A 26,569-nucleotide genomic window follows, 5' to 3' on the forward strand; every position below is an offset into this window, starting at 1 on the left:
AGAAGTAGAGAGCAGTTGGACTGCATATACAGAAACTGAAACATAAACCCTTATCAAGTAAAAAAAAATAAAAAAACAGCAAAAGAAGTGAAATCATGGGCTGCTTTCATTGCTTTGAGCAGCATTTCACTTTGACTTCTTTAAACTAAACTGACAGGGTTACAAAATATAAAAACAGCCCCTGAAGTGAAAACAAAAGAGGCTTGGCGAAGGCTCAAGACAAGAGCCATAAAGCCTTAAAGAAAATAGCCTTGTTGTTTCTGTAAACACGACTGAGGGCCTTGTAAAATATCAGGTAACTACAACAGAGCTGTGTGCAGGTTCATCACCATGACAACTGGATGTCTGCAGCAATTTTCAAATTCTCATTTTAACGAGATGAAAAGAAAAAGAAAGAAAGTTTAAAAAAAAAGTTGAAACAGGTCTGACGGGACGACTGGACGGTTGGCCATCTTTCCCCTTCATTCTCTGACTCTTAACGTAAGCCTTCTAGTGCCCCGGAGGAAACGGGCATCAACGCTGCGTTGCTATGACTTAAACTGGGGCTTCAACCAGACCGCAGTGCTGAAAAAAAAAGAGCCTGTTTGCAGGGGGTTATGGCGTGGGTGGCGGGTGGCAAGAGGGGGGACGAAATAAAAAAGAAAAACAAACTTTCCACAGTGTGGCACAGCCAAGCGAGCGCCGTTACGAGGCAACACCACTGACTGGCGAGGCTGAATCACAGCAACCGCAGCAAGACAAGGACAGGATGAAAAGGTCAACAAAGACACCCGCATATGAAGAGAGACCCACATGAGAGGGGCAGCCGAGCGAGGGAGGGAGAGAGAGAGAGACAGACAGAGGCAGAGAGGTGGAGAGAGAGAGAGAGAGAGAAAGAAAGAGAGAATCAAAGAGGGGAGCGAGAGACAGACAGAGAGGCAGAGAGAGAAAGAGAGAAACAGAGAGAATCAGAGAGAGAGAGAGAGAGAAAGACAGACAGAGGCAAAAAGCAGAGAGAGAGAGGGAAAACAGAGAAAGACAGACAGACAGACAGAGGCAGAGGTGGAGAGAAAGAGAGAGAATCAAATAGCGGGAGCAAGAGACAGACAGAGAGGCAGAGAAAGAGAGAAACAGAGAGAATCAGAGGGAGGGAGGGAGAGAGAGAGAGAGAAAGACAGACAGAGGCTGAAAGCAGAGAGAGAGGGAAAACAGAAAGAGAGGGGGTATGGAGGGACGTAGGCTGAGGAGGCGAGCTCCGCGTGTCAGAGCCCAAACTGATTGTTTTTCTGGCCCTTTTGATGGGAATGCCTTTTAAGTCTGGGAAATGAAAAGCAGGTGCCACAACGGAGCTCGCACATCCACACTCGCCGCCTCCGTCTCAAGCAGGGGCACGCTAAGCAATTCGGGAACATGAAAGAAAAACGCCATGTTGAAAGGGGGTGGGTGGGGGGTGGGGTTTGCTTTCCATGTGTCGAGGATTCACAAGAACAAGGAACAAAATGAAGCGCACAGTAAATAACGGAGAACAACAACACAGGACTTCCTTTTTTTCGGTTGAGCCTCTTTCTAAAGTGTGCCATCCCCACAAGACGACGCAAAGCCCCCAGTCAGGGCAGCCCTGCCATGAAAGCCTCGGCTCCCTGCAACATTTAACCAAACTGTGACCGCTCGCTCCAGGCTAGAGAGGAAGTCCTCAAATCCCTCCTCCCTTCCTTCACACAGGCCAAAGGTGCCTTTACACCCCTCTACTACAGGCCAAAGACTACAGGTGTCAGGAAATTTGGGAGCGGGGTAGGAGTGCGGGTTGGAGTGCGGGTGGGGGTAGGGGAGGGGGTGTGAGGGTTCAACAGTGCTGTATTCTCGTCTACCGGAGTTGTTCTTGTGTGTCACATTTGGTTTTTTAGTGAGACGTGTAAGTGATTACTGTAAAGGGAAATACATTCACATGGGGTGGGGGTGGATACACTGTTAGCAAAGTCAGCTGAATCTGCGCTCAGGCGCACTGCACCGCTCACTCCCAATGGCAGTTTTACAGGGTGTCTAGCTGTTAAAGTCCCTTCTCTGCCCTGAGAATTTGAACTATAAAGTCAAAGGCATATTTTTGTGCGCACGTTCTGCCGTGTGCGGCATGCGCTTGCTGTAGCAGTTCCTTTGCCTTGGTCCTCGTGTGCTCCAGATATGCCCCTAAAAAGTAGCATAGCAGAGAAATTAAGCAGAAATAACTCCTTGCAAAGCTACCAGACAGCGATTACGTCGATTTTCTTTTGTGGCCTAAAATATATAAGAGTAGGGCCACAACTGCGGTGCGTCCTCTCCCACTGGGCTTTCTCCGCTTTAAAAAGTCAGACGCATCCCATGAAAAGAGTTAATGTCCCCACAGGCGGCTTCGTCTGGCTGTCGCAAATGTGAAGACGAGAGAAATATAGCTGCATTCAAAACCATACATTTAAGTTGCGACCTGTCCCCAAAAGAAGAATAATGGATCTCTGTCTCCCTATCTTTTTTTGTGACTGGCTAGCATTTTTTTGGCAGTGTACGCACTCATATACATTGCATGAAAACATCAAATAAGATGTGCCATGGCTTTGTTGGCCTGAGCACAAACAGGGCTGAAAGGAAAGGGCTTTTTTTTTTTTATTCATGTGACAGAATGCATTAGCTGAAAACGTAAAGCCCATCGCCTCAGGTCCCTCACAGCACAAATGGGAGGCAGAGCAGAAAATCTTGTTTAGCTTTGGAAATATGTACTTACTAAGCATCTGGCTCTGGACATTAGAGAAACTTCAGCGATATTCTACTCTGACATCCTGTGGAATGACACCAAACTATTTCCATTCAGTAGATTCCAGAGTTCACTTCCTTCACCGATCCGTTTCATGTATTTTGTGCTGCTCTAAGTCATAACAGTGAGGATCTAGGATTGTTTTATACAGTAGACTGTGGACCAACATGGCCTAGAGATACTTTAACATGTGATTTTTGATCTTTAAAACTGTTTGGCATGAAACCCAAACAACCTCACATTAAGCAATGTTAACATATGGCTTTATTTTCAGCACATTTCTATGTTTGCTTCAACTGAGAAATGCTCTTAAGTGCTTAAAAAATTCCAATCATATTCTAATGTGGGTCTTACAATAATCATAAAATTAGTATAACGCAGAAAAAAACATAAATTAAAAAAAATGTTAGAAAACATGGGGATAAGGGCATATAAGATTATGTAGGCAGAAAAATATGAAAGGAAAGCCAACAACACACAAGGCATGTTAATCCATTTTTTTTTTTTTAATTTCTCCATCCTTCCCTTTCCATTCTCTTGGTTGGTTAGTTTAGCACACCTGCTTTCTCCGGCAGACACTTTGGAGGTTCAATTTTCAGAGCCTTTCAGAGCTTATGGTGGGTTTAAAGGTGGGCTTCCCAGAGCAACGCTTCAGAAGGATCTATCTCTCTGAACTGCTGGTATTGTAAAGGATCTCCCTTAAAAGGTCTTGCTGGGGTGCTGGTTCAAATTGAGATTTAGAAATATTTCAGAGAGTAAATCTCACAAACCATAGCCTTAATGAAGTTATTAAATCTGAGCAGACACTGTCTTCTTGATAACTCTGCCGGCATGTTCGCGCCTTTCATCTACGCACACGCTCGCTTAGCAAAACACCATTAAATCACAATCACCATGAAGGGCCTTTCAGCTCGGTTTAAGGAGGAGGACACTGAAAAGTGTTGTTCTTCTATTCCACTAATTGATTTTGGCCCTTGCTTCTTATTCTGTCTCTCAGCATTACTCATTCACAGCAGACAGTGACCTTTTGCAAGCTGAACCTCTGACTTCTTGACTTTGTAGAGGTGTGTGTGTAGCTATTTTTTGGGGTCGGCTTGTTCATTCAGCCCCATTGGTGACCCCCAATCTCGCCCCCAACCCGGACCCTCTACTCCGCCTGCTCCATTTAACCCCACTCTCTGCGTTTATGAGGAAGACATGAAAGAGCAATTCAACACTAACATAACAAAAACTCCTCTGCCAAGGGAAAAGAAAGGGAAAAGAATGAAATATGGATTTTAAAAAAACGACTTGAAGACAATAAGTGAAGTCACAGGCGAGAATAACAGCCCAGAGAGTAACGTCAGCCTCTAGCCTGAGGGGTCGGAGGCCTTCGCCCTCTGTCCAACACTTGGACCAAACAGGGGAAAGGTGCAGACACACTGGGTGCATTGTGTGCAGAGGCAGGGTGACGAGGGTCAGCAAACAAGCCCACTCTAAGAAAACTTTCCCCATGTGTAGAGATAAGTAGGTGGTAGGTGGGTTGGTAGCTTTCTTTGTGAGCTTCACAGTTCACAGTGAACCATGGACTTCTTTCAGAGGGTTGTCAGACGGTCTGTTCCTGCCCCTTATCTCTGCTTAACTGGCTGTGTCTGTGTGTCTGAGTAGAAGTCAGAGCCTGAGAGGATAATCTGCACACCAATTGGGTAACAAACCTAAAGTAATGTCCCGGAGGCTCTCCATGAAGACTTTTAATGCACAGCATCAAAGCTCAACGAATGAAAACAAAGAAAAGAGGAAGTGCACAAAAGAAGAACACTTTGGTCTAGTGTGAACCATCTTCAGTTAACTTCAGTTTAAGTTTTTATAGTATTAACTGTACACACGTTTTAGTTTCGTGCAACACATTGCACTTCCTAATTCACCACCAACAGAAAAGATTTGAGATTAAACATGTCAGTGAAGGTTGTCATTTCTGAGTGTGTTGTACTGAGTAGAGGCGTTTGAGCGTTTGGATACCTGAGGTACTCACAGCTGTTGAGTAAGGATTTGCATTGCAAGAATTCTGAGCCCAGCATCCACAGCCAAAGAGAGCTGCCTGGTAGGAGAAGATGGGGATAAATGGGGAGAGATGGGGAGAGATGGGGGGAGGTGGGGATAAATGGGGAGAGATGGGGAGACATGGGGGGAGGTGGGGAGATGGGGTTAGATGGGGGGAATGGGGGGAGATAGGGGGATCGGGTTAGATGGGGGGGTTGGGGGAGATGGGGTTAGATGGGGGGGATGGGGGAGATGGGGTTAGATGGGGGGAAGGGGGGGGGAGATAGGGGGATCGGGTTAGATGGGGGGGTTGGGGGAGATGGGGTTAGAGGCACAGAGAGGTGGGGAGAGCAGAAAGAAGGGACACATATGGTCACATTTGGCACAGAAAAGGGACATGGGACACACAGACAGGCTGCCACTCCAGGAGACATGCTGTACTGACTGTAGGTCAGCCAATAAAATCATTTTAAAGCTATTTATTAGGGCTGTCAAAATAACTGATTAATTTTGATTAATTAATTTGAGAAAAAATAACTGATTAAAAAAAATGAGTGCAGATTAATCGATTATAAAGTCAGTATGACTTTTGACCCGAGCAGTAAAAATTAGACTGTAAAATGAAGGAGAGAGAAGAAAACGTGCTGCCTGGATCATTGATTGGAACATTTACTTTTAAAAAACGGCCTGATGGTGTTGATAAAAATAAAGTGTTGAAAATAAAGTCATTTGCAATGTCTGCAGCAAGGAATTTGCATATCACCGGAGTTCATCAACTCTATAGTCGCACATCAATGCAAAGAAATAAGTGTTGACATTGAGGGGAGTGTTCATTTATTTTCATTGTGTCCCCTAGGTTATATCTGTGGCCTGAAATGCCTTGTATGTGACTTCCCGAAGCACTTTTGAATTTATTTCCTCAGCATATTAGGTCATATCATAGATTATTATGGCCATTATTTGAACAGTGAAAATAATAATAAAAGCATTTTTGAACTTTAATGTCACTAATGCTGATTATTCAATGATTCATTTGAATTTAAATATTTAAAATACTTTCACAACAAAAATTATATATGCGATTAATTTAGATTAATTCATCACAGAGTATGTAATTAATTAGATTCATTTTTTTAATCGATTGACAGCCCTACTATTTATTCATCTTGCTACTGAGAACCTGAGAAACACATAAAAATGAACTTCAATTGCTTTAGAAGTCAGTGCTTTGTGTGGTTTCCCTTTACAATGCAAGACTTAAGCAATCTGGACTACTTGACCACTGTGTGTTTCTTTCATCCACTCCTAGGGGGAGAAAGCCCTCCAAAAACATCTTGAAGTAAGTGCCATAATACATTTTCATATTGACATGGCCTGCCTTTTGTTTTTCTCCCACACTTTTCTTCACACAGAGTTTGAATTATGTTGAGGTTGGACTGTGTAGTAGTGAGTCAGTACTTCATCTGCACAGCTTTGCCCCTAATCATTTGTGTGTTTTTTATATTATTTGCAATGTGTTTGTGCTTGTCTGTCAGTGTGTTGAAAGATCATGATGCTTAGCATATGAATAAATGGCATGAAAAACTCTGAGATACAGGAACTAAAATTAACTATACAAACAATAGTGAAAGACCTGGGCAACAGTCAAAAAATGACTTTAAGCACACATAATCAGCTCTAAACATTCTTCTTTTGGGTTTAATATGATTTTGCATAGTAGGAGAAGTAGGTCCCTCTTTACCTGTCCTACTCGTCCAGGGTGCTTCATCGCTAGACCACCGCTGGACACTGCTGCCGCCACATTGCCCTCCTGGTCCACGACGATAACGCCGACGGTGTCGAGACATGCAGAGTCGTTCTCCTCTCCATCCGCCATAATAGCTTTGACCTTGCCCAAGGACTCCAGGTCACTGTCCTACAAAAACAATGACTTCAGATCATAAAGCACAAACACATAGTAAATGGCACAATAGTTCATATGGCTTCATAAACATGAGCATGGTTTCGAACTAGCAGGATAGCAGCTGCCATTTGAAAACCTGCCTTGAAGGCTCGAACTTTACTTTTTATTTAGGGCAAATACTGAACTTTATCATTTCTACCTAAGCAACAGGGACCTCCCAGTGTATGGTGCGTCAAATTTTTCAAAAATAACACAGCACACTTAGAGGGCTGTGCCAGCGTATTAGAACCTGATTTATGGTCTCTACGTCCTTCATTTTTTATGGCAAATGTTTTAGTTTTAAAAGTTTTGTTTTCATTCGCTGATTGCAGTGTACTTTGGAAGGCGCTTGTTTGCGAATCCAAATAGCGATACTTAGCAACATGAAAAATGTGCCTTTGCCGTCTAACAGCGAACAGGGGACGTTATGATTCATGATCTCCGTTTCCCGTTTTTAACGTGCAGCCCCATCTCTAGTGAACCTTGGCAAAGCAAAGGGGCCCTCAAAGCTTGTGGACTTTAGGGGCAAATCCAATCCACAGACACATTAACCATGGGACATCAGAGACCTGACAGTTTCCCACTGAGAACACACACATATGTAAGCCTTACTTATAAAGACCATCATTTATCCACATTGTGAAGTATAAGCAGAAAACGACTCCCTCAAAATACAGTGTTGTCTACATTTTATTGGTGGTGGATTTGTTTAGTGCATTTTTCCTATGATGAGAGACCACTGAATTAAAAACCACCTGATGAAAATATTGAGAGTATTTTGTGTGCGGCAAAAAGTAGCCCTCACTCAACATTCAAAAGACAAGGGTTTCCAAAAAGATTGTTTTATTAGTGTTATACAACTCAGACACATATAACCTAGATTTCATTAAATGCAGGGTGAATTTACAGATGGAAGTACAATACAAAAGACAGGTGTCGACCCATAAAAAAGGCACACACAGAAACTAGCCTAATCAGAATTTCTTTTATGACTTGGCACTGACAGGAGTTTTCTTTTTGGGAAGACGTTAAAAAATTCTTACATAAAAATTAAAACCAGATTGCACAACAAAACATTTGTTTTATACCAAAGTTCCAAGAGTTCAAAGGCTGCTATTAAGAGCCTCAATTTACAAATCTGAACTGGACTTTTTGACATGCCAATGTTACATGAGGTCCAGTAGATGCTTAAGAGACCATGACCAATTTGAGAGGTGGAGGGGGTGCTGCGATACGAACAGACATTTCAAAAACAGTAAAGGCTGTGAATAAATTCATCATTATAATAAATGGAAGTGTGGGAAAGGAACACAGAGCTCCAAAGCGAAGCAAGTGGAACCCATTTAATCCTCATTACAGATCACTTAAGTCTGTCTATAAATCACAGCCATTCTGAGTGCGCCTGCACTATTGTTATTTTCATTTCCATTTAATTTATACCTACAAGATAGAAATGACTGATTAAACGAAGCGATGATAAACACTGGCGAGGCACGGCGTCTGCTGGCACAGAGCTGGGAGCAGCTCCGAGGAGCTTTGCTGACGACATCTGGGAACGCGATATCCATCAATCTTCCTTCACCTCGTCAGACCAGGGAAGGACCCGAGGCCCTCATGCCACAGAATGAGCTGCGAGACCATCCCGTCCTGAGGTGGGATGCCCAAAAACCCATCCACTCAAGGACCGGCGCCGTCTGAACTTTTCCTATCCTCCTGCCTCTTTTTTTGGGGGATTTTATCACTATAAATTATTCTGGATGACCCAGTTATGACTCCTGCTTAATTTAAAGGGAACGTCCTCTTGAAATGGTGCTTCCATTTCATGTGGTGGGACCACACATACGAGAACTGGATGATGTGGAAGAGAGGCAGGCCTTAAAGCCCTGGGCTAGCAAAATGTCAAAAATCCTTGCTCATATCAATCTTCCGAAACATGCTAAAAATCCCTTTTCCCAAACAACCCGGAGACTAAAATTCTAGACCTCTTGTTCACACATAAACAAAGTCGACCACACAGGAGGGAAAAAAATCATAGTTCAACCCATTTTCTTTTTTAGAAATGACCTGAGGACTCGCATATAAGTACAGAACTGCAAAGTTTGCTACTGAAAGTTGTGTGTGTGTGTGTGCGTGCGTGCGTGCGTGCGTGTCTGTGTCATTTAACACGTTATGCCCGCACATCAGTACATTGCCACATTGTGGAAGTGTGCCACCAAGTGACTATTTCAGGTACCCTACAGGCAAGGCGTCTCATCATGGTTGAAATGGTTGAACAGTAAATTAAGCCCATAGATAGCTATGAGTACACTGTGTGTGTGTGTGTGTGTGTGTGTGTGTTTCTCTCTCCTATGATTCGGTGTGATTGAAGTCTCCACACCCCATATCTACAGGTCATCATTATCCTGCGGTTTTCCTTCTCTCTGCATCTGGCAACCAGGGATTAGAGGACCGTGCAGATGTTGGACCTTTTATCACCAGAGTAATAATGTCAAGGCAAACGCTGAGGCTACACTGTGTTTAAGGCCAATTAAATGTGCAGACCTTGCGAACAGGCGGGAGAGGGAGGGAGGGGGTTGAGAGCTCTCTCTCCCCAGAGGGTTTCCAGTGGAGCTACTCCTACTCTATATAAAACGTGAACCATCAGGCGCTTTGCGTTTCATTCATATGTTCATTTTCAAGGGTGCTTGGCTGATTTCAGGAAACGGCAAAGCTTTGAAATAGAAAACAGGTTTGTTGCTGTGGCAGGCCATGTGCTTACCCCCTGTCTGCACGTAACAACTGAAGGCAAGGGAAGCACTCACATCTGACTGTCGCAGAGGGCGAAGTCGTGATTGATAGTCCGGGATGTATGAAGTTAAGGTATGGGGACAACTCCACGCTTTGACTGGCAGAGGCCGAGGCAGTGGTGATTGATAGTCGCATGTATGAAGTTAAGGTGCAGGGGACAACTCAGTTTGACTGTGCGTATTCATACTGGCAGGGGAGGCAGTCGTGATTGATAGTCGAATGAAGTTAAGGTGCAGGGGACAACTCACTGTCGCGTATATAACAACTGACTGTGATTGATAGTCGCATGTATGAAGTTAAGGTGCAGGGGACAACTCACGTTTGACTGTCGCGTATATCAACTACTGGCAGGGGAGGAAGTCGTGATTGATAGTCCGCATGTATGAAGTTAAGGTGCGGGGACAACTCACGTTTGACTGTCCGTATATCAACTACTGGCAGGGGAGGAAGTCGTGATTGATAGTCCGCATGTATGAAGTTAAGGTGCGAGGGACAACTCACGTTTGACTGTCGCCCTCTTTTTAATTGACAGCGCTCCGTCTCCACCTTCTCCGCCAACTCCATCTTCCTCTTGTTTCTTCTGTAGGCAGACATACTGAACTCTGCAGGGGAAAAAACACAATCACGCTTGAGTACACACAAAGACACAAGCAGGCACGCAAGGACACAAGCACTCATGCTTGTGCACACACGCACACACACACACACACACACACACACTCACCTAAACATACTCTCTCACAGACACTCACGCAATATTGCTTCCCACTGTGGCTCAAATGTTGCCACATCTCTACACAATCGCCCAAAGACTGGATTACATCACACACTCAAACGAGCACGAACGAGCGCGCGCACACACACACACACGCACGCACGCACAACGAGGCTCCTCATAGGCTCCAACATAATAGAGTTGTAATAAGTGCCGCACTGAATGGCACACTCTTGGCCCTAATTTCAAACACAAATTATAGTGCTCAAAGCGTGTGGTAGTAATCAATGGAGACTATTTGAAGCCTCAACAAAAAGCTCCCTGTAAAATGGGACATGTGTTACAACAACACACAGTCATGATTCTGGCTTCAGATCATTTCCAGTTCATGCAGGAAGGGAAGAAAAGGATAGAAAGGGAAGGGAAGAAAAGAAGAAAAGAAGGAAGAGAGGAAAGGAGAGGTGGTGTTGGGCGGAAGGGGGTTGCTGCATGGGGCCATTCCATTAAAGCATGAATGGCATTGTTTACAGAACCTTATGTTCCAAATCTTTTAATCAAAGAAAAAAGTAATGAATAAAATCAGCACAATTAAGACATTTGGGGAATTGGGTGGAATGCAGTTAGACTCAGTGGGAAACAAACGGTGGAGCGTTCTGCAGGGAATCGGTCGACCAGATGAACAAACATGTTTACTGCTCCTGAATCATTCATCAATGGCTCCGAATGGCATGAAATTGCCTATCCTCTACAGATTTTGGCCTTTTCAGCCTGCTGACGGCACCGAAACAGGCTTCTATACAGACCGACTGCTGTGTGTATTGTTAAAACATTTTTTTTTCCCACTAAGCAACTTACTTATTCATTTCGCTGGCGCTGTTTATCCAAAACACCTTACATACGTCAATTATTACAAGCGTCAGTCTCTCCAGAGCAACTTAGGGTTATAAGTGCCTTGCTCAAGGGCACAATGGTGGCAGTCAGGAATCAAACCCACAACTTTTATTGGCTGCTGCATACTAGCCCAGCTCCTTAGCCACTACGCTACCACCACCTCTCAAATGTTGAGATGCATCCATGAAGAATAGGTACTGACTCATCTTCTTCCTTGACCATTACTTATAAAAAGCAATACTACAATCACCCATACTTTGACACTCTTTTTGACAATACCTACTCTATATCTATAATCATGTATCTTACATGGCACTCTATCTATCTATTTTTTTTTTAATCAAGCACAAAAAACTGGTACACTTAACAGCAAACAGAGCAGTTGTATATTCCCCCACTACGTGCTGTAACACATTGTGGGTTTGTGTGACCTGCGTCCTTTGCTAGTCATCCAAGAATATCTTGGACTGAGAAAAAAACGGGAAGAAAAATATACAGTATTTCGTTCATATTGTGAGAACTCATTTCACCTCCGCCCTCTACACTCAGCATGTTTAATGAGTGTGTGAGTTTGGCTTGCTCTATGAACACCAAACTGCAGGGCCACACACACTGCACAGGGAGAGCATGGAACGCACACACACACACACACTAGTAACTCATTACTACAGAGGAAGCCATCAAATAAAGTAAACTGAAATGCTATTAGCATTGACCAACACAAGCCACTAAGAGCTTTAGGAAACTCAGTACCACACAGTATGAAAATGCACAATGCTGCACCACAAATGACTATGGCAAACATGAATCCATGGAAGTGAATCCAGCTATGCACCGTACAACATTCTTGTTTCATGACATGGCAGAGTTCTCCATCATGACGGTTTTGATGAGGCAGTATCTAAAGCCCTTCGCATTTTCTCTCTTGGAATGCTTTGAGTCACCCGTAATCTCTAAATGATTGACTGTGGGTAACAAGCCATTTATTGTCAAAGAAAACATTTAGTGGGCCTATGCAGAGTAAATGCCGTGTGCTGATAATCTTTGTTGATATAAAGGCCTGCGCCATCCCAGAGCCGAGCGGAGGGTGTTAGCTCACACTGATAATATGGGCGCTGACAGCAGCGATCCAGATGATTGTGTCAGAAGCCTGGTCTCTGCTGCTCTGGTGGAGTGCAGACTGGAAAACAAGATGGCGGATATATACTCACTGGTGGCCATCTTCTCCGAGAGGCACGGAGGGATGCCATGACTCACCGCCCACTGCTGCGCTCCTTTCCCCACTAAAAAGCTGTGAGAGAGAGAGAGAGAAAGAGAAAAGTCAAAGGGAGGGAGAGAAAGACAGAAAGAGAGAGATGTCACACGGTTGGTCTTGGCAGTCAACTCGTTGCACTCAATTTGGAGACATTTAAAACTCAGATGGCACAAAGGGACAGAGGGTTGATTGGGTGACGGAGATGGCAGCGTGACTGATGCGAGCAAAACAAGCGTGGCACAATCTTCAAAGTCCACGACACATACACACACACACACACACGCGCAATGTCAAAAAGGCCCTTTTCCAGGCAAACACCACAAGAGAGCCTGGGATAAAACTCTCTTCAAAAATATCTCACATTAAGACTTTTCAGCACCACGTAGTTCCATTTCACAGCTGGATCCTCGCTTAAAGCTGGGACGGAATGTGAGCACCATCGCTGCTGGGCGTTCGCTACGTGTCAGTCAAGTGTACAGAGTAGGGGGTGTTCATTTCTCCCTTATACGACGATACATTTTAATACAGAGAAACTTGGTGCGATGCGATTCGATGCGATAGGGCCCAAGATGCAATGCAGTTCTGTCGATGAATCTACACCAATAGTACAGAGAGAGAAACATAAAGGGACGATGACAACAGAACAGAAGTGAGTCCTCACCAGGGGGGGATCCTGCCAGCCGACAGCTTGCCCTTCTGTGCTTCACTCAGCAGCCTCCTCGCCACCAGCACTGGGTTCTTGATCCCTGCGGAGAACAATTAGAACACTGTCTTACACTGTTCTACTGTAGAGAACATTACAATGTTGTCTTATACTCTTCTACTGTAGAGAATATTAGAACGGATCATATTTGCCTGTGTAAGTTATGTTGTTAGCAGTATAGAGTATAGAGTAGATCAGTAGAGAGTATAGCAGTATAGGAATATAGAGTATAGCAGTATAGAGTATAGCAATATAGAGTATAGCAGAATAGAGTATAGCAGTATAGCAGAATAGAGTAAAGCAGTATAGCTTGTAGTGTAGCTTGGGGAAAGGGAAATTGAGGTAGTCAGGTCATCAGTACGACAACGTCCCTCCTTTCTATTATGCAGCTAATCTCTCTGAACACCGCACACACTCTGTACACTGCAATGCAGCACCTAACAAATATGGCAGCTCTCTCTTACAACCTCAGCTGGCAAAAGCCTGCTGTCCAATTTGTTACCCAGTCAGAAAGTAAGTCTTTCAGGGAAAGGAGACATTTATGCTGGGCTTACTCAACCATTGCCAAGAACCAGTCGCTTCGTCATATGCCAATTTTATGGCTGATGGTTGCTTCATGCTGACTAAAACAAACAATCTGGCGTCTCACTGATCGACACCAGCTTTAGTGTGACATGCCTAAATTCTCTTGGCACGGGATGACGAATTATGATGTAATTCATAATTCGATTCATTTCTAAGGCACACCCTTTGCAGGGTGCACTGTAAACCTTGACCCCTGTGACTCTTATTTAAAAGGGAACACTGTGGTTGCATGCTACACCACTACGACACAGCTGGTTGAGATTTGTAAATAATTATTATTATTATTATTATTATTATTATTATTATTATTATTATTATTATTATTATTATTATTATTATTATTATTATTATTATTATTATTATTATTATTATTATTATTATTATTATTATTATTATTATTATTATTATTATTATTATTATTATTATTATTATTATTATTATTATTATTATTATTATTATTATTATTATTATTATTATTATTATTATTATTATTATTATTATTATTATTATTATTATTATTATTATTATTATTATTATTATTATTATTATTATTATTATTATTATTATTATTATTATTATTATTATTATTATTATTATTATTATTATTATTATTATTATTATTATTATTATTATTATTATTATTATTATTATTATTATTATTATTATTATTATTATTATTATTATTATTATTATTATTATTATTATTATTATTATTATTATTATTATTATTATTATTATTATTATTATTATTATTATTATTATTATTATTATTATTATTATTATTATTATTATTATTATTATTATTATTATTATTATTATTATTATTATTATTATTATTATTATTATTATTATTATTATTATTATTATTATTATTATTATTATTATTATTATTATTATTATTATTATTATTATTATTATTATTATTATTATTATTATTATTATTATTATTATTATTATTATTATTATTATTATTATTATTATTATTATTATTATTATTATTATTATTATTATTATTATTATTATTATTATTATTATTATTATTATTATTATTATTATTATTATTATTATTATTATTATTATTATTATTATTATTATTATTATTATTATTATTATTATTATTATTATTATTATTATTATTATTATTATTATTATTATTATTATTATTATTATTATTATTATTATTATTATTATTATTATTATTATTATTATTATTATTATTATTATTATTATTATTATTATTATTATTATTATTATTATTATTATTATTATTATTCAGGGAAAGGAGACATTTATGCTGGGCTTACTCAACCATTGCCAAGAACCAGTCGCCTTGGGTCATATGCCAATTTTATGGCTGATGGTTGCTTCATGCTGACTAAAAACAAAACAATCTGGCGCCTCACTGATCGACACCAGCTTTAGTGTGACATGCCTAAATTCTCTTGGCACGGGATGACGAATTATGATGTAATTCATAATTCGATTCATTTCTAAGGCACACCCTTTGCAGGGTGCACTGTAAACCTTGACCCCTGTGACTCTTATTTAAAAGGGAACACTGTGGTTGCATGCTACACCACTACACGACACAGCTGGTTGAGATTTGTAAATAATAAAATGCAGACTAGTTAATGACTATGACATCTACATGTTTTTTATATGCATGTATTGGGGTGTGGGGGTTCTTGCCTTGATTTAGACAATGAAGAGTGACAAGGAATCATTGAAAGCAAAAAAAAGTCTGGGATTGAGATTTGGAAACAACTGTGGGTCAGATTGGAACCCAGGTCCCATATATATTGGGCCCATATATAGTTGGGATGCTACCACTTGCTACCCTTTCCGTATGTTTGTTTGTTTGTTTTTCAGCAGGCAGCACTCACCACTTAAGGCTCCTACAGCTCCGTAATGCAAAGTCTTGCCATCCATGATGCTGGCGTCACACTCGATCTCTCCGAGGAGGTTTAGATTGGAGCCCATTCCTGCATTAGTGAAAGGGGAGTCCTGAGGAGCACAAGGCGCGGGCACACGTCAGGAACTGTGCAGGCAGGACACCGGCTTTCAATCCCAAACACCTGCTAGTGCAGTGAACCACCGCTATGTAAACTTGCCATAGACTTGCACTGTACAAAGGAGGCTATGCTAACTCTAGCCTGAGAGCTGAGAGCACAGCTGTCTCTGAAGGTCTTATTTACCGTCTTGAGCACTAAATAAACTATTCAGGCCTGGGACATTCAACTGAACTCGGTATGTTTGGCCAAGTAATGAATACCATAGAGATACTGGTTATGCATGAACAAAAATGTGCTTTTGTAACTCTTCAGGCAATGATTAATGTAAACTTACATTTCATTTACAGAATATGACATATATATAAAAAAGATGATCCCATTACACTGATAGTATGAATTGATCAACAGAGAATCTAACAGCAGCAGGAACAGTGGGTAGGGTGGATGTACCTCAAGTTCAATGAGAGCTGCAGTCACTGCCTCCACTGCCAGTGCTCCAGCCTTCAGTCTGTCCACCGCCTGACACAGAACAGCAGAGTTTACATACTTCTCCCAGAATGAAAACACAGAGCACACACGCAGACAAACACCCAGCTCTTGGCATCGCAGGACAAGATTCCTGAAGGTGTGAATTCAACAACACATTAGGATGGCATTCCGATCATATGCTGAAGGCACAAAACAGTGGTCAATGGTCAAGAGAGAACACGAACACACACACACCCACACACACACACACACACACAAATCTGCAAAAGCAATAATCATAGCTGAGCAGTGAAACATTTAATGAAGCTATCCAGCAAGACAATAAAAAAATAAACCCCTTAAATTAGAAATGTGTGTATGTAATAAGAATATGATGGTTCAGCTTTAGGCATGTTTAGCTGCTGAGTGAGTGCAGTCGGCTCTGCTCTGAAGACCCCTCTCCTTCCCATGGCCGTGTCATGTTATCAACACATAGCTCACATTCCCTGGCACTGGACTCAGGCCTGAGTCCCCCCCAATCGCGGGTTCTTTCATCCTGCACCCGCCCGCCACTTCAGAGCGCCGCAGAGCAGAGCCACATGACAGTGGCCTCATATTGTCTCTGGGACGTGTCTCAGTGCAGCGCTGACCTAGAGCAGCTAATGAATTGGTGGCCAGCATTACCATCATGCCGAACGAAGACGAATGCTTGACCGTGTGAAGAGGTCAAAGTCATTAAGGCCAAAAGCTCTGTGACAGAAATGTTTGGCTGCAATGGCCACAGGATGAAATTATTAGATGGACACTGGCAACATAATGTTTTTTTATGAACCAAGAATCAGTGATTAATCCCTCAACCCTGTCCTATATAGTGAGCAAACCTTTTTAATGAGGTGATATTGAACCCCACATTTGATGACAGTGAAAACAACAATGAACATACATCTCTGTCTAGAGGTCTATGTCAAACGTGTACATATTTTTGGCTAGAATTCATGTTGAATCGAAAACAGTAATACAGAAAGACTTGCAAAAAAGCTGACTCCTTTACTGGAGGAAGGAATAGAAAGGTTTTAAACTTACTTTCTGGCATGCCCTCTTGCACACATGCTTATATTCCTTGGCTTTTGACTCTGAATGATACCCTGCCCCTGGATAAAGAAAAGAAACAAGTTTAAACATTTCAATGTCAGCAATCTCAGACAAGAGAAGCATTATGCTACTGTAGACCTCCAAAAAGGAGATTGTTTACATTGTCGTTTGTTTGTGTGTCTGTCTGTTATTCTGTGTCTGAGGGATTAAGCAAAACCTCCCAGGCTGATTTTTATAAACTTGGTGAAAGGGAGCAGTATGGGCTGAGGAAAAAGCCAACTTTGGAGAAGATCCGTCTCATTCCTTACCACTGTCAGATAGAGTGCGTCTTCAAGCTACTGAAAGAACAATAGTAATTTCTGGCAATTATATTTGATCTGGTTGGTCTGTTCATCCGTGGTTTATAATACATCAGTGTTTAAAGACACAAACAGCATTCCTATAGACTTATATAATAATATCACAAAAGTTTACTGTCAAGCAAAAGAGCTGATGAAATATTCTCACTAGGCCTAAGATAGCACTGTTTTTGACGATTGTGCAATGCAAACGAACCTGCGTGCACCAACACAAACCCCACAGCCTTTCCTTCTGCACTTGAGATAGAGTTGTGTCGTGGTGACCTTGAATTGGCCGGCAGAAGAGGGTCCGGAAGACCCTTTGCCAAGCTTAATGTGTTCTCCATGACCTGATTCTTCCAGATTTAACGGCATCATTGTGTGGGATTCTCAGGAGGCGGACATGCTGGCTGTCAGTCAGCTGAGACAGCCTGGTTGAAAGACACGAGAAGTAAACTTACGTTAAATGTACGCCTTGTGGGGGGTGATTTAGCGAACCTAAGCGAAGTGAAGTTAAAGTGTGAGCATTACCTTCGGGATAGTGTATTACAATTGAATATTCAGTACAACTGTACAATAAAGTTTCTGCAATGCTTTGTGTGCCCGCATTTCGCTAAATTACCCAAGCATTTCAGTAAATAGGCTACGTGAACAACAACCACGGTGTCAGTGAGCAGTTTTTACGTTAAAACGCACAAATAATCTGCGCCTGTCATGCTTTCACGACGTCTACATTGTGTTAAAATTAAACCAGACTAAACTTGGTTAAGGATACAGTTAGCTTTAAGTTGCAGCATCATGCACTTCTTGGCGTCTTCGCTCAAGATCGTGATATAATAAACAGCCGGAATATGCACATACAAAACAACATGCAGAATTGGTATCAATAGTTGTGTAAACCGGTGTCTTATTTTTACGATTCTATGTATCAGAATGGTAAGAGTGGACTTACACGACAGCAAACTTTAGCCAACGTTAGCTAGCTAAGCTTGCGTGGGCTAGCTGAAACGCTAGCTAACCACAATCAGTGTCACGGACATGTTGGATTTACGTAGAGAGTAAAATAGGCACAAGGGGTATCAGTAGTAGACAAGCAGTGATGAGAAGTTTTAAGGAAACAGTAGTGCACGATGTTACTTAAAACTATCTTTCCTAGCTACAGAACTCTTCCAAAACACTTGCATGAAATCACTTCCTAGTTCACCGTGGCCACGCAATCACGTGATTGGATCTCCGCCTTTTCTGTTCTGAACCCTGAATCGCATTACTCGCACCAGTTCTTGAGGGAAGTTTTAAGTGGGCTCTGGTGGGTGGGTGCACTGGTGGGTAAACTCATCTTGCGGTCATTCAGTAAAAGACGGTAGCCTACACATAATATCACATCATGACACTGATTACAGTGCATGGAAATGCACTGTAGGATACTTATCACTATGCTTCTTAATACAGTGCATGGAAATAATAATGCACTGTACTGTTCTTCCTAGGCTTCTTATTCAGCTATTCTTATTAGGCTATTCTGCTGACTACTTTTTCGTTTCAGCCGTGAGTCGTGTAACAGAAACTTCAAACTTTGTAACATAGGTCTTTTTAAGGACAAGGCTTCTATGTATTTTTCGTCTTTGTAACTTTTATACATATATAAACTATTAATTAAAAACTACTCAAAATGTCCCCATAGACTTAACATTTGCCATTATGACATCACAATATAGCCATTACCATAAAACTAACCAAATAATAGCCCGGGCTTTGACTGCACCAGCTAGTATTAGAGACAGGCCTTTAATTCCCTTTACACAAAACTTTACCTCTTCAAAGATGGAAAATATTATCGAATTAATTATTTCAAACACACTGAATGTCTACCTATATGACTAGGCTATCTGATGACAATTACGGATCATCATTAATTTAGTGTTGAGATGTTGTTCATTGAGTGAGATACAGTAAGATCCAAATAGCGGGGATAGCCAGAACAGATGAAACACATTTTAATCAAACATAATTTACAAAGAGATCGTATCACACTGAAAGCTCATATTTTGTAGCAACCTAGCCTATATCGTCCTTTTTCAAATACAGTTGCATTATCAGCCCTGACCAAAACCATTCAGGAATTATTTATGCAAAAGCGGAACATGCGTAATGTTGCATTCTCCTTCCTTTTCAGCAGGAATGAAACAGCATGAGAGAACATGAACCATATAATTTCTCTCGTATTTTATTTGGCAAATTTGACAAGAGTCAGCTTATATTTCCAGTATTTCCAATATTGCCAGACTCAGAGGGCTGATGTCAAAATATGACTTAGAAAAACTCATTCATGCATTTATCTCCAGCAGGGTTGATTACTGCAATGGACTGTTCACAGGCCTTCCTAAAAAGACTATTAAACAGCTTCAGATGATACAAAATGCAGCAGTTAGGATTCTAACAGAAACTAAAAGAACTGACCACATTACTCCAATTCTTAAGTCCTTGCACTGGCTTCCAGTAAGTCACAGAATTGACTTTAAAGCTCTATTGCTTGTTTATAAATCAGTAAATGGAGCAGGACCTAAATACCTGTCAGACATGCTTCAGCAGTACACACCTTCGCGTCCTCTCAGGTCCCAGGTGAAAAACCTGCTAGTAAAACCTACTGTTAGAACTAAACATGGTGAAGCAGCTTTTAGCTGCTATGCGGCTCAGCTGTGGAATCAACTTTCGGATGACATCAAAAAGGCCCCAACTGTAGCCAGTTTTAAATCTAGACTTAAGACCAAACTGTTCTCAGATGCTTTCTGCTAACTGTGCCGCGTTCTCAAATTCTGAATCTGCATTGATAATTATTCTACTTTATCTTTTATTACTTCTTTTTACTACTTTTGCCTTTGTTTTTTTTGCTTACTAATTATCCTTTATTTTTAAATTATTTTACCTTGTGTTTTATGTTTTCTTTTTATTATGATCTTTACCTTTTAACTATTCTTTGACTATATTGCCTTTCAATGCTTTTTATTTGTTATTATTGTTTGGTTTTGTTTATGTAAAGCACATTGAATGACCTCTGTGTATGAAATGCGCTATATAAATAAACTTGACTTGACTTGACTTGACTTATATTTCAAATCATAGCCTACTTCTTTTTCTTTATACTCATTTAGAATAAAGAATAACATTTGCGAACCCTTTTGTTTTGTTGCCAGCATAAAAACAAGCTTACCATCGGCCTATCCACAAGTTTTAAACACAAGGGATGAATTGAACAATGACGAAGTCGGACATATAGGCATAGTTCCTATTGAAAAAAGTTATACAATTTGGAACTCTAGCTTTTCCTCACCGCTGTCTTTTAATGTCATCTAATCATAACGTTAGCGTGCGCAGCCTGCTCCATATGTAACAGATGCCAGCTAGCTTAGCTGTGCTTGTGGAACGTTGGTAAACCTCACTCCCTGATGCCTCAGGAGTGCTGCTGGCATGCAAGCCAGTAGCCTGGGCTATTGGCTCAATTGTTAGCGCGCTCGCCTCCCAATCCGAGGTGCTGCTGTTTGCGGGTTCGAGTCCGGGCGTGTGCAGGGCTAAATCGCGCAGGTTCAACACAACACAGGTTACACATACTTAAGGCCAAATCACACCAAAGATTTGCATGATGCGGGATGAGCTGCAACATTCTATTAACCAACAACTTAATGCAACATTTTAAAACCTTGCAACTGTGACTAGACATAGTGAATGCTTTGCGACAGCTTGCAACGATGTGCAACATCTAATTCACACCAAACTCCTTTCTGCAACGGTTTCATGTCATTGCGAATCTTTGGTGTGAATTGGGCTTTAAACAGACGATCTGACGGGTTTTAGATGATTAAATACAACCCGAAACTAAAAAACAAACCAGGCCTCTATTGGAGACCGGCCTTTAACCCAAACCTGTAGCCACGCCATGTCTTGAACACCTGGCACAGGATTCTAATTGCTTAATGGCCGTATTGCACTGTAATCAATGTCATGATGTGATAGGTGTAGGCTACCGTCTTTTACTAAATGACCGCAAGATGAGTTTACCCACCAGTGCACCCACCCACCAGAGCCCGTTAAATAATTTAACCATTTAAACTACTCAACTTTTTAAATGTTTCGCCATTCCAACTGTCAGTTGTCATCAACTAAATGACTCCCACCGACTGTAGCTAGTTAGCATTGTTAGCATAACAGTTAGCAAACACTAGCCAAGTTAACTAAGTAACATGGTTAGCATAGTTAGCATTGTTAGCATAACTACTAACAAATATTAGAGCCATTCCAACTGTCAGCTATCGTCAATCTACCTATACACAGCCATTAAACTAAGTGTATCAACATCCACTAAACCAGGGATTCCCAAACTGTGATAGCTGCCAATAGGGGGTATGCAAGATGAAAAGGGCAATGTCGGAAAGGTGTTAAAAATGATTAATCAATTAATGATCTAATTAATTAACTAATAATACATAATTTCGAATCGGGTTATAATGATATGGAAACGTGAAATTAAAGGAAATAATTTGTAAACTCTATAGTAGGCTATGTTTCCATTAAAAATAAGCTACCCACAATGCACGTTATTTCCTGCGGGCAGACAGAATATCTGGCTCGTTAGTTTCGTGGAAGTATAGATAGGTAGAAGGCTAAGCAAACATGGAAAACTGGTTAAAAAGAAGAACACTGTCCAAAAAGCCTAATCAAAGCGATCGAAGAGGAGAAGCGAGAGAAACTTGCAGGAAACTCGCAGGAGAAAAGACTGAGTGAAAAAAAAACTAAAGTATGATGAGGCATATAGGCCTAAGCTGGGGTCATCCCTATGTTCCCCAGGTCCTATGTTCCTCGGGTCCTATGTTCCCCGCTCGGGGTTAGGGTTAGGGTTTTAAAAAAGGGTCCTATGTTCCCCGGTCTCAAACAAAGCGGGGAACATAGGACCCGGGGAACATAGGACCCAGGGAACATAGGTACGCTCCCCCTAAGCTTCATGTAGATTTATCTAACCAGTCTAATGTTTTCTCCACACTGTTTTTAGCGTGAGAGCTCATAGACCAGTTGCGCATTTTGATTTTGTTATTTGCTATCATGTAGGGTGGCTAATTAAACATTATGCCTGGAACGCGTCAATAGAATGTGTTGTATTATGTGTCGAATGGTGGAGGTACGCGAGCCGAGTCAGGATGTAAAAGGTGGTCCGCGGGGAAAAAAGTTGGGGAACCGCTGCACTAAACTAAACTAATCAGACAAGCCTGATGCTTTTTCTCTACGAAGCTCCCCCTAGCATCTGTACGTGTCGATACGTGTGCAAGCCCTCGCTCTGTCTGAAGCTTATTTCCTTTTTTTGCATTTTCCGTCAAGGGTTTTCGCTGCTTTTTCGCCGGCTCTGCCATTATACACACGTTTGCAACAATCGCTAGCGTTTCGTTAGCCTGCCTCTGTGCTGGGGATGCAGGATTTAAACAGGATTTAAATCCTGCATCCTGGTGAATTTAAATCCTGCTTCTCGTGATGTCTGAGACTTTGTGAGACTGAAGGTCGGCTGGTTGGATACACCGAACTTGCAAGCGGGATATTCTTCCTACAGGCAGTAGGGGCAGGCGAGAGAGTCTTCATTCGCCCTGTAATGAGTCATTTAACCATATACCGCCTTACGAAGATGATTAATTAACACGAAAACGTTGCCTGGTGTCCCTTTAAATCTGTCTATCAACAACTTTTATTAAGCTATGCAACCACCATGTCTATCCTAGCATTATCATGCACTGGTAATTCCTTGGAATTGCATTTCTAGTTTATCTTGTAATATTCTTCTTTGGACCTTTTTCTCTTATTTTAGGCCATCACTGATGAAAGACATGCACCGAGCCTCTCAGGCTAACTTGAAGGAGATTAATTTCTCATTAGTTAGCCTACATAATTACTGTATTAAATACTGTATTAAATTACTGTATTAAATCAGTCTCAGATTTATGTTCACTTTAAGAGTATACACTTGCAATCTAGCATAGCCTACACTGTATCTCAATAGCATAAAACAGACACTTAAGGCTATTATTATCATGTGTAGGCTGTGTGATAGTTTGTGAAAAATGTTTTTTATTTGTTCCAGATAAGATTTTCATTTCATGACTAGCCCATAACTGATCACTACAACACTGGAGGTGTGCAAGTGCCTAGCTACCAGTGACTGCACCTCCAGCAAGCTGGTCAAGTTTGCTGGTGACGGTCCTAGGTCTCATCAAACCAAGGGCAGAGATGAGTTGGCCTGAACACTGTCACAACTGGCCAGCATGGTATACACAAAACAACCAAGAGGTCAGTGTCAAGTAGCAGACTTCCAAAGAAAAAAAACTCACCAACAACACAACAGTACAGTAAAGGTTTGCGGAATAGGCTACCACCATCACCAGTGACCTGAAATGGGAGACAAAGCTCAAGCAAGCTCAGCTCACCAGAGGATGTTCTGCCTGAAGAGTTTTGGAAGATGAACCTCTCCTGGAACGTTTAATGCTCTATTAAAAGTATACGTATACCATCACGTAAGGGAAATATTTGTATACAATCATGTAAGGTAAATGTTTTTCATGCAGGGAATTCTGTGAACAGGTTACATCGAGCCTATTGAGCGTGGCTTTTTCCACTTTGTCTTATTATCTGCTTCCAGTTCATTACCCGGAGAGAGATTGTATCGGTTTCTCCACATCTGGCATCACTTAGTTCAGAAATAAGTTTGCTACATCTTATTTACTTTAAACAGATGGCCTCACCTCCATGTCAAGTCAACCTAAATGGATGTTGGCATCCAAAGGGTACTTACTGTATACTCTGAAACAGGGGGGTGATTTTATACTGTCTGCATGTGAATGTGTGAGTGCTGCAGCAGTGATGCACTAGTGTAAACCTGTACCAGCAAAAAGGCTGAGTGAAAGATTTTTTACAATTTGGATATGTTCTACAATTATTATACAGTTTTTCTTTTCATAAATAGTTCATAAATTAACAAGTATGTGTCAAGCTTGCTATATACAGTAGGCCTTACCTTCTGTGAAGCTCTACCTGTTAAGCAAATAAGATTCATCCACTAAATAATTCTCATCCAGCAAAAACAAATGCATGACTAACTTCCACACATCTTATCCCACAGTTAAGCCTGCAGACATTAGATAATTACAGGGAGAGACTGCACACTTATTGGAAATTATTAGGCTTATGGAAACAGCAGCAGCATGCATGCAGGCAGACACCAATGGAGCGAGACTACGAGAGACAAGCCCCCGCTGGGAGCTGTAGCTGTCAGTCTGCCACTCATTAAATCACATGTTATTAGTCTCCTCCACTGTCCAGCCTGCAGCCTCACGGAGAAGCTAGTAGCTTGGAGTAGAAGTCGTCTCTGTTCAAGGCATGGCCTGCAGGATGGACGCACTGTCTCTATCTGTCTGTGAGTCAGTGTGGTAGGCCTGCCTGAACACCAGTAGGCAAACGGGGAAACATGCAATCATCCCCGTAGAGTCTAGACGTTAGAATGAATATTTTATAGACTGGAGTACCTTAGGAGGAGGCCATATAAAGTGGAGGGGAGATGAGTCATTATATTAATGGAGGCAGTCTTGGTACTTAACAGGAGTACGTTATGAGCATAAGAATTAGTCTGTGGTGAATTGTGTTATATACAAATGTTTGGTTTGCAGTGTTCTCATGGTTGACACAGATTCAGATGGCATTCCACAAAAAGTCACGGCCCTCATTCATTTGTTGTGCTCACTTTATTTTAGCATTTCACACACCCCCTCCCCCGGGCTCCCCCCTACAGCTGAGTTTACCCTGTGCTGTTTCTGACAGCACCGGTGCATTGTATGATTGTGAGAAGTGTACGCACTCATTAAAATACAGCTGGAATTCAATAATAAACAAACGTGCAGTGTTGTCTAGACCAGCTAAAACGATCACAGATCAATACATGCAGTGCACAATCGTCTCAGTTAGACCTCACTAACATGAACTCTGGCTCAACATGAACTCTCATAGCGAAACAATTAGTCAAGTTCACAGCTAATGTTCAGCATCTGGAAAGCATGGAAGCAATCTTTCATAGTTCAGAGTTAAAAATGTACGCACTTGTACAAAGATAAAGGATCCATGCCTCATCATCTTATCAATGCGGTCATATTGTCGTCATTGTTAGGAAAAAGCTATTGAGGATTGAAAATGTTTTATTATAGCATAATGAGAGGACCTGGCTACAAAGTAATACAAAGTAACACATCGAGATTGCAATCATAAGGGGAGAGAGGTTGGATAAACAAATAATTTAAAAATGTACAGACAAACATCCTCTGCTTGTATCTCCTGTAGGGCTACAGGAGCAATACAATAACTCTGATAGAATCACACTTCCAAATCCAAACACTCCTGCTGCATATGGCTGGTGGTCAGTCACACATATACTGTGTGTGTATATATACATCCCACCCAAACCATTGCAGTGATCAAAAGTATCATGCCCGGTGCAAAAACAAGTTTGTTTTTCTTTAATCATATGCAAAGGATAATGACGTTTGCTTTGGCTCTCAAAAGACAGACATGAAAGCTGGCCTATTGCTGATGAAAGTGATTTATTTTTTGTGTGTCTGAGACAGGGATAGGGGCGAGTGTGTGTGTGTGTGTGCATGTGTGCAAAAAAATTGGCTCAGGAGGTCCCACATGTCTGCACTCTGCAGCACAGGGCTGGCCAGTAAGGTTTGACTGCGTGTCCTGTCAAAGGTTTTGTGCCAGACCAGTTTATAGCCCCTTAATAGAATCTGTTTTGTGTTTGAACAATGTCTTCTTGCCGATTCTCAAGATCACTTTAGAATCAAATAGACAGTTTAGCAGAGGTTATATGTGAGAGTCTTTCAACATTTTCAGGAAAGGCTTGAGTATTGAAGCTATTAAGGTCTGAGGCTCTTGAGCTAGCTCATGTGTTTCTTTGTGGTCATTTGCATCTCTGTATGTCACA

General features: G+C 41.1%; 1 protein-coding gene across 1 annotated transcript in view; it reads right to left on the reverse strand.

Moving 5' to 3' along the window:
- tasp1 (taspase, threonine aspartase, 1) overlaps positions 1-18,795 on the reverse strand; it is a 36,408-nt gene extending 17,613 nt beyond the window's left edge. The window contains exons 1-10 of the mRNA XM_048270165.1: positions 18,521-18,795; positions 17,786-17,999; positions 17,222-17,289; positions 16,121-16,189; positions 15,542-15,662; positions 13,032-13,116; positions 12,327-12,406; positions 10,011-10,111; positions 6,522-6,695; positions 4,760-4,838 (exon numbers count right to left, since the gene is read on the reverse strand). Coding sequence (XP_048126122.1) covers positions 4,760-4,838; positions 6,522-6,695; positions 10,011-10,111; positions 12,327-12,406; positions 13,032-13,116; positions 15,542-15,662; positions 16,121-16,189; positions 17,222-17,289; positions 17,786-17,915 — 907 coding nt within the window. The 5' untranslated portion in view covers positions 17,916-17,999; positions 18,521-18,795. The remainder of the gene's footprint in view (positions 1-4,759; positions 4,839-6,521; positions 6,696-10,010; positions 10,112-12,326; positions 12,407-13,031; positions 13,117-15,541; positions 15,663-16,120; positions 16,190-17,221; positions 17,290-17,785; positions 18,000-18,520) is intronic.
- Positions 18,796-26,569: the final 7,774 nt, after the last annotated feature.

The sequence above is a fragment of the Alosa alosa genome, chromosome 18, assembly GCF_017589495.1.
Source record: "Alosa alosa isolate M-15738 ecotype Scorff River chromosome 18, AALO_Geno_1.1, whole genome shotgun sequence".
NCBI classification, from domain to species: domain Eukaryota; kingdom Metazoa; phylum Chordata; class Actinopteri; order Clupeiformes; family Clupeidae; genus Alosa; species Alosa alosa.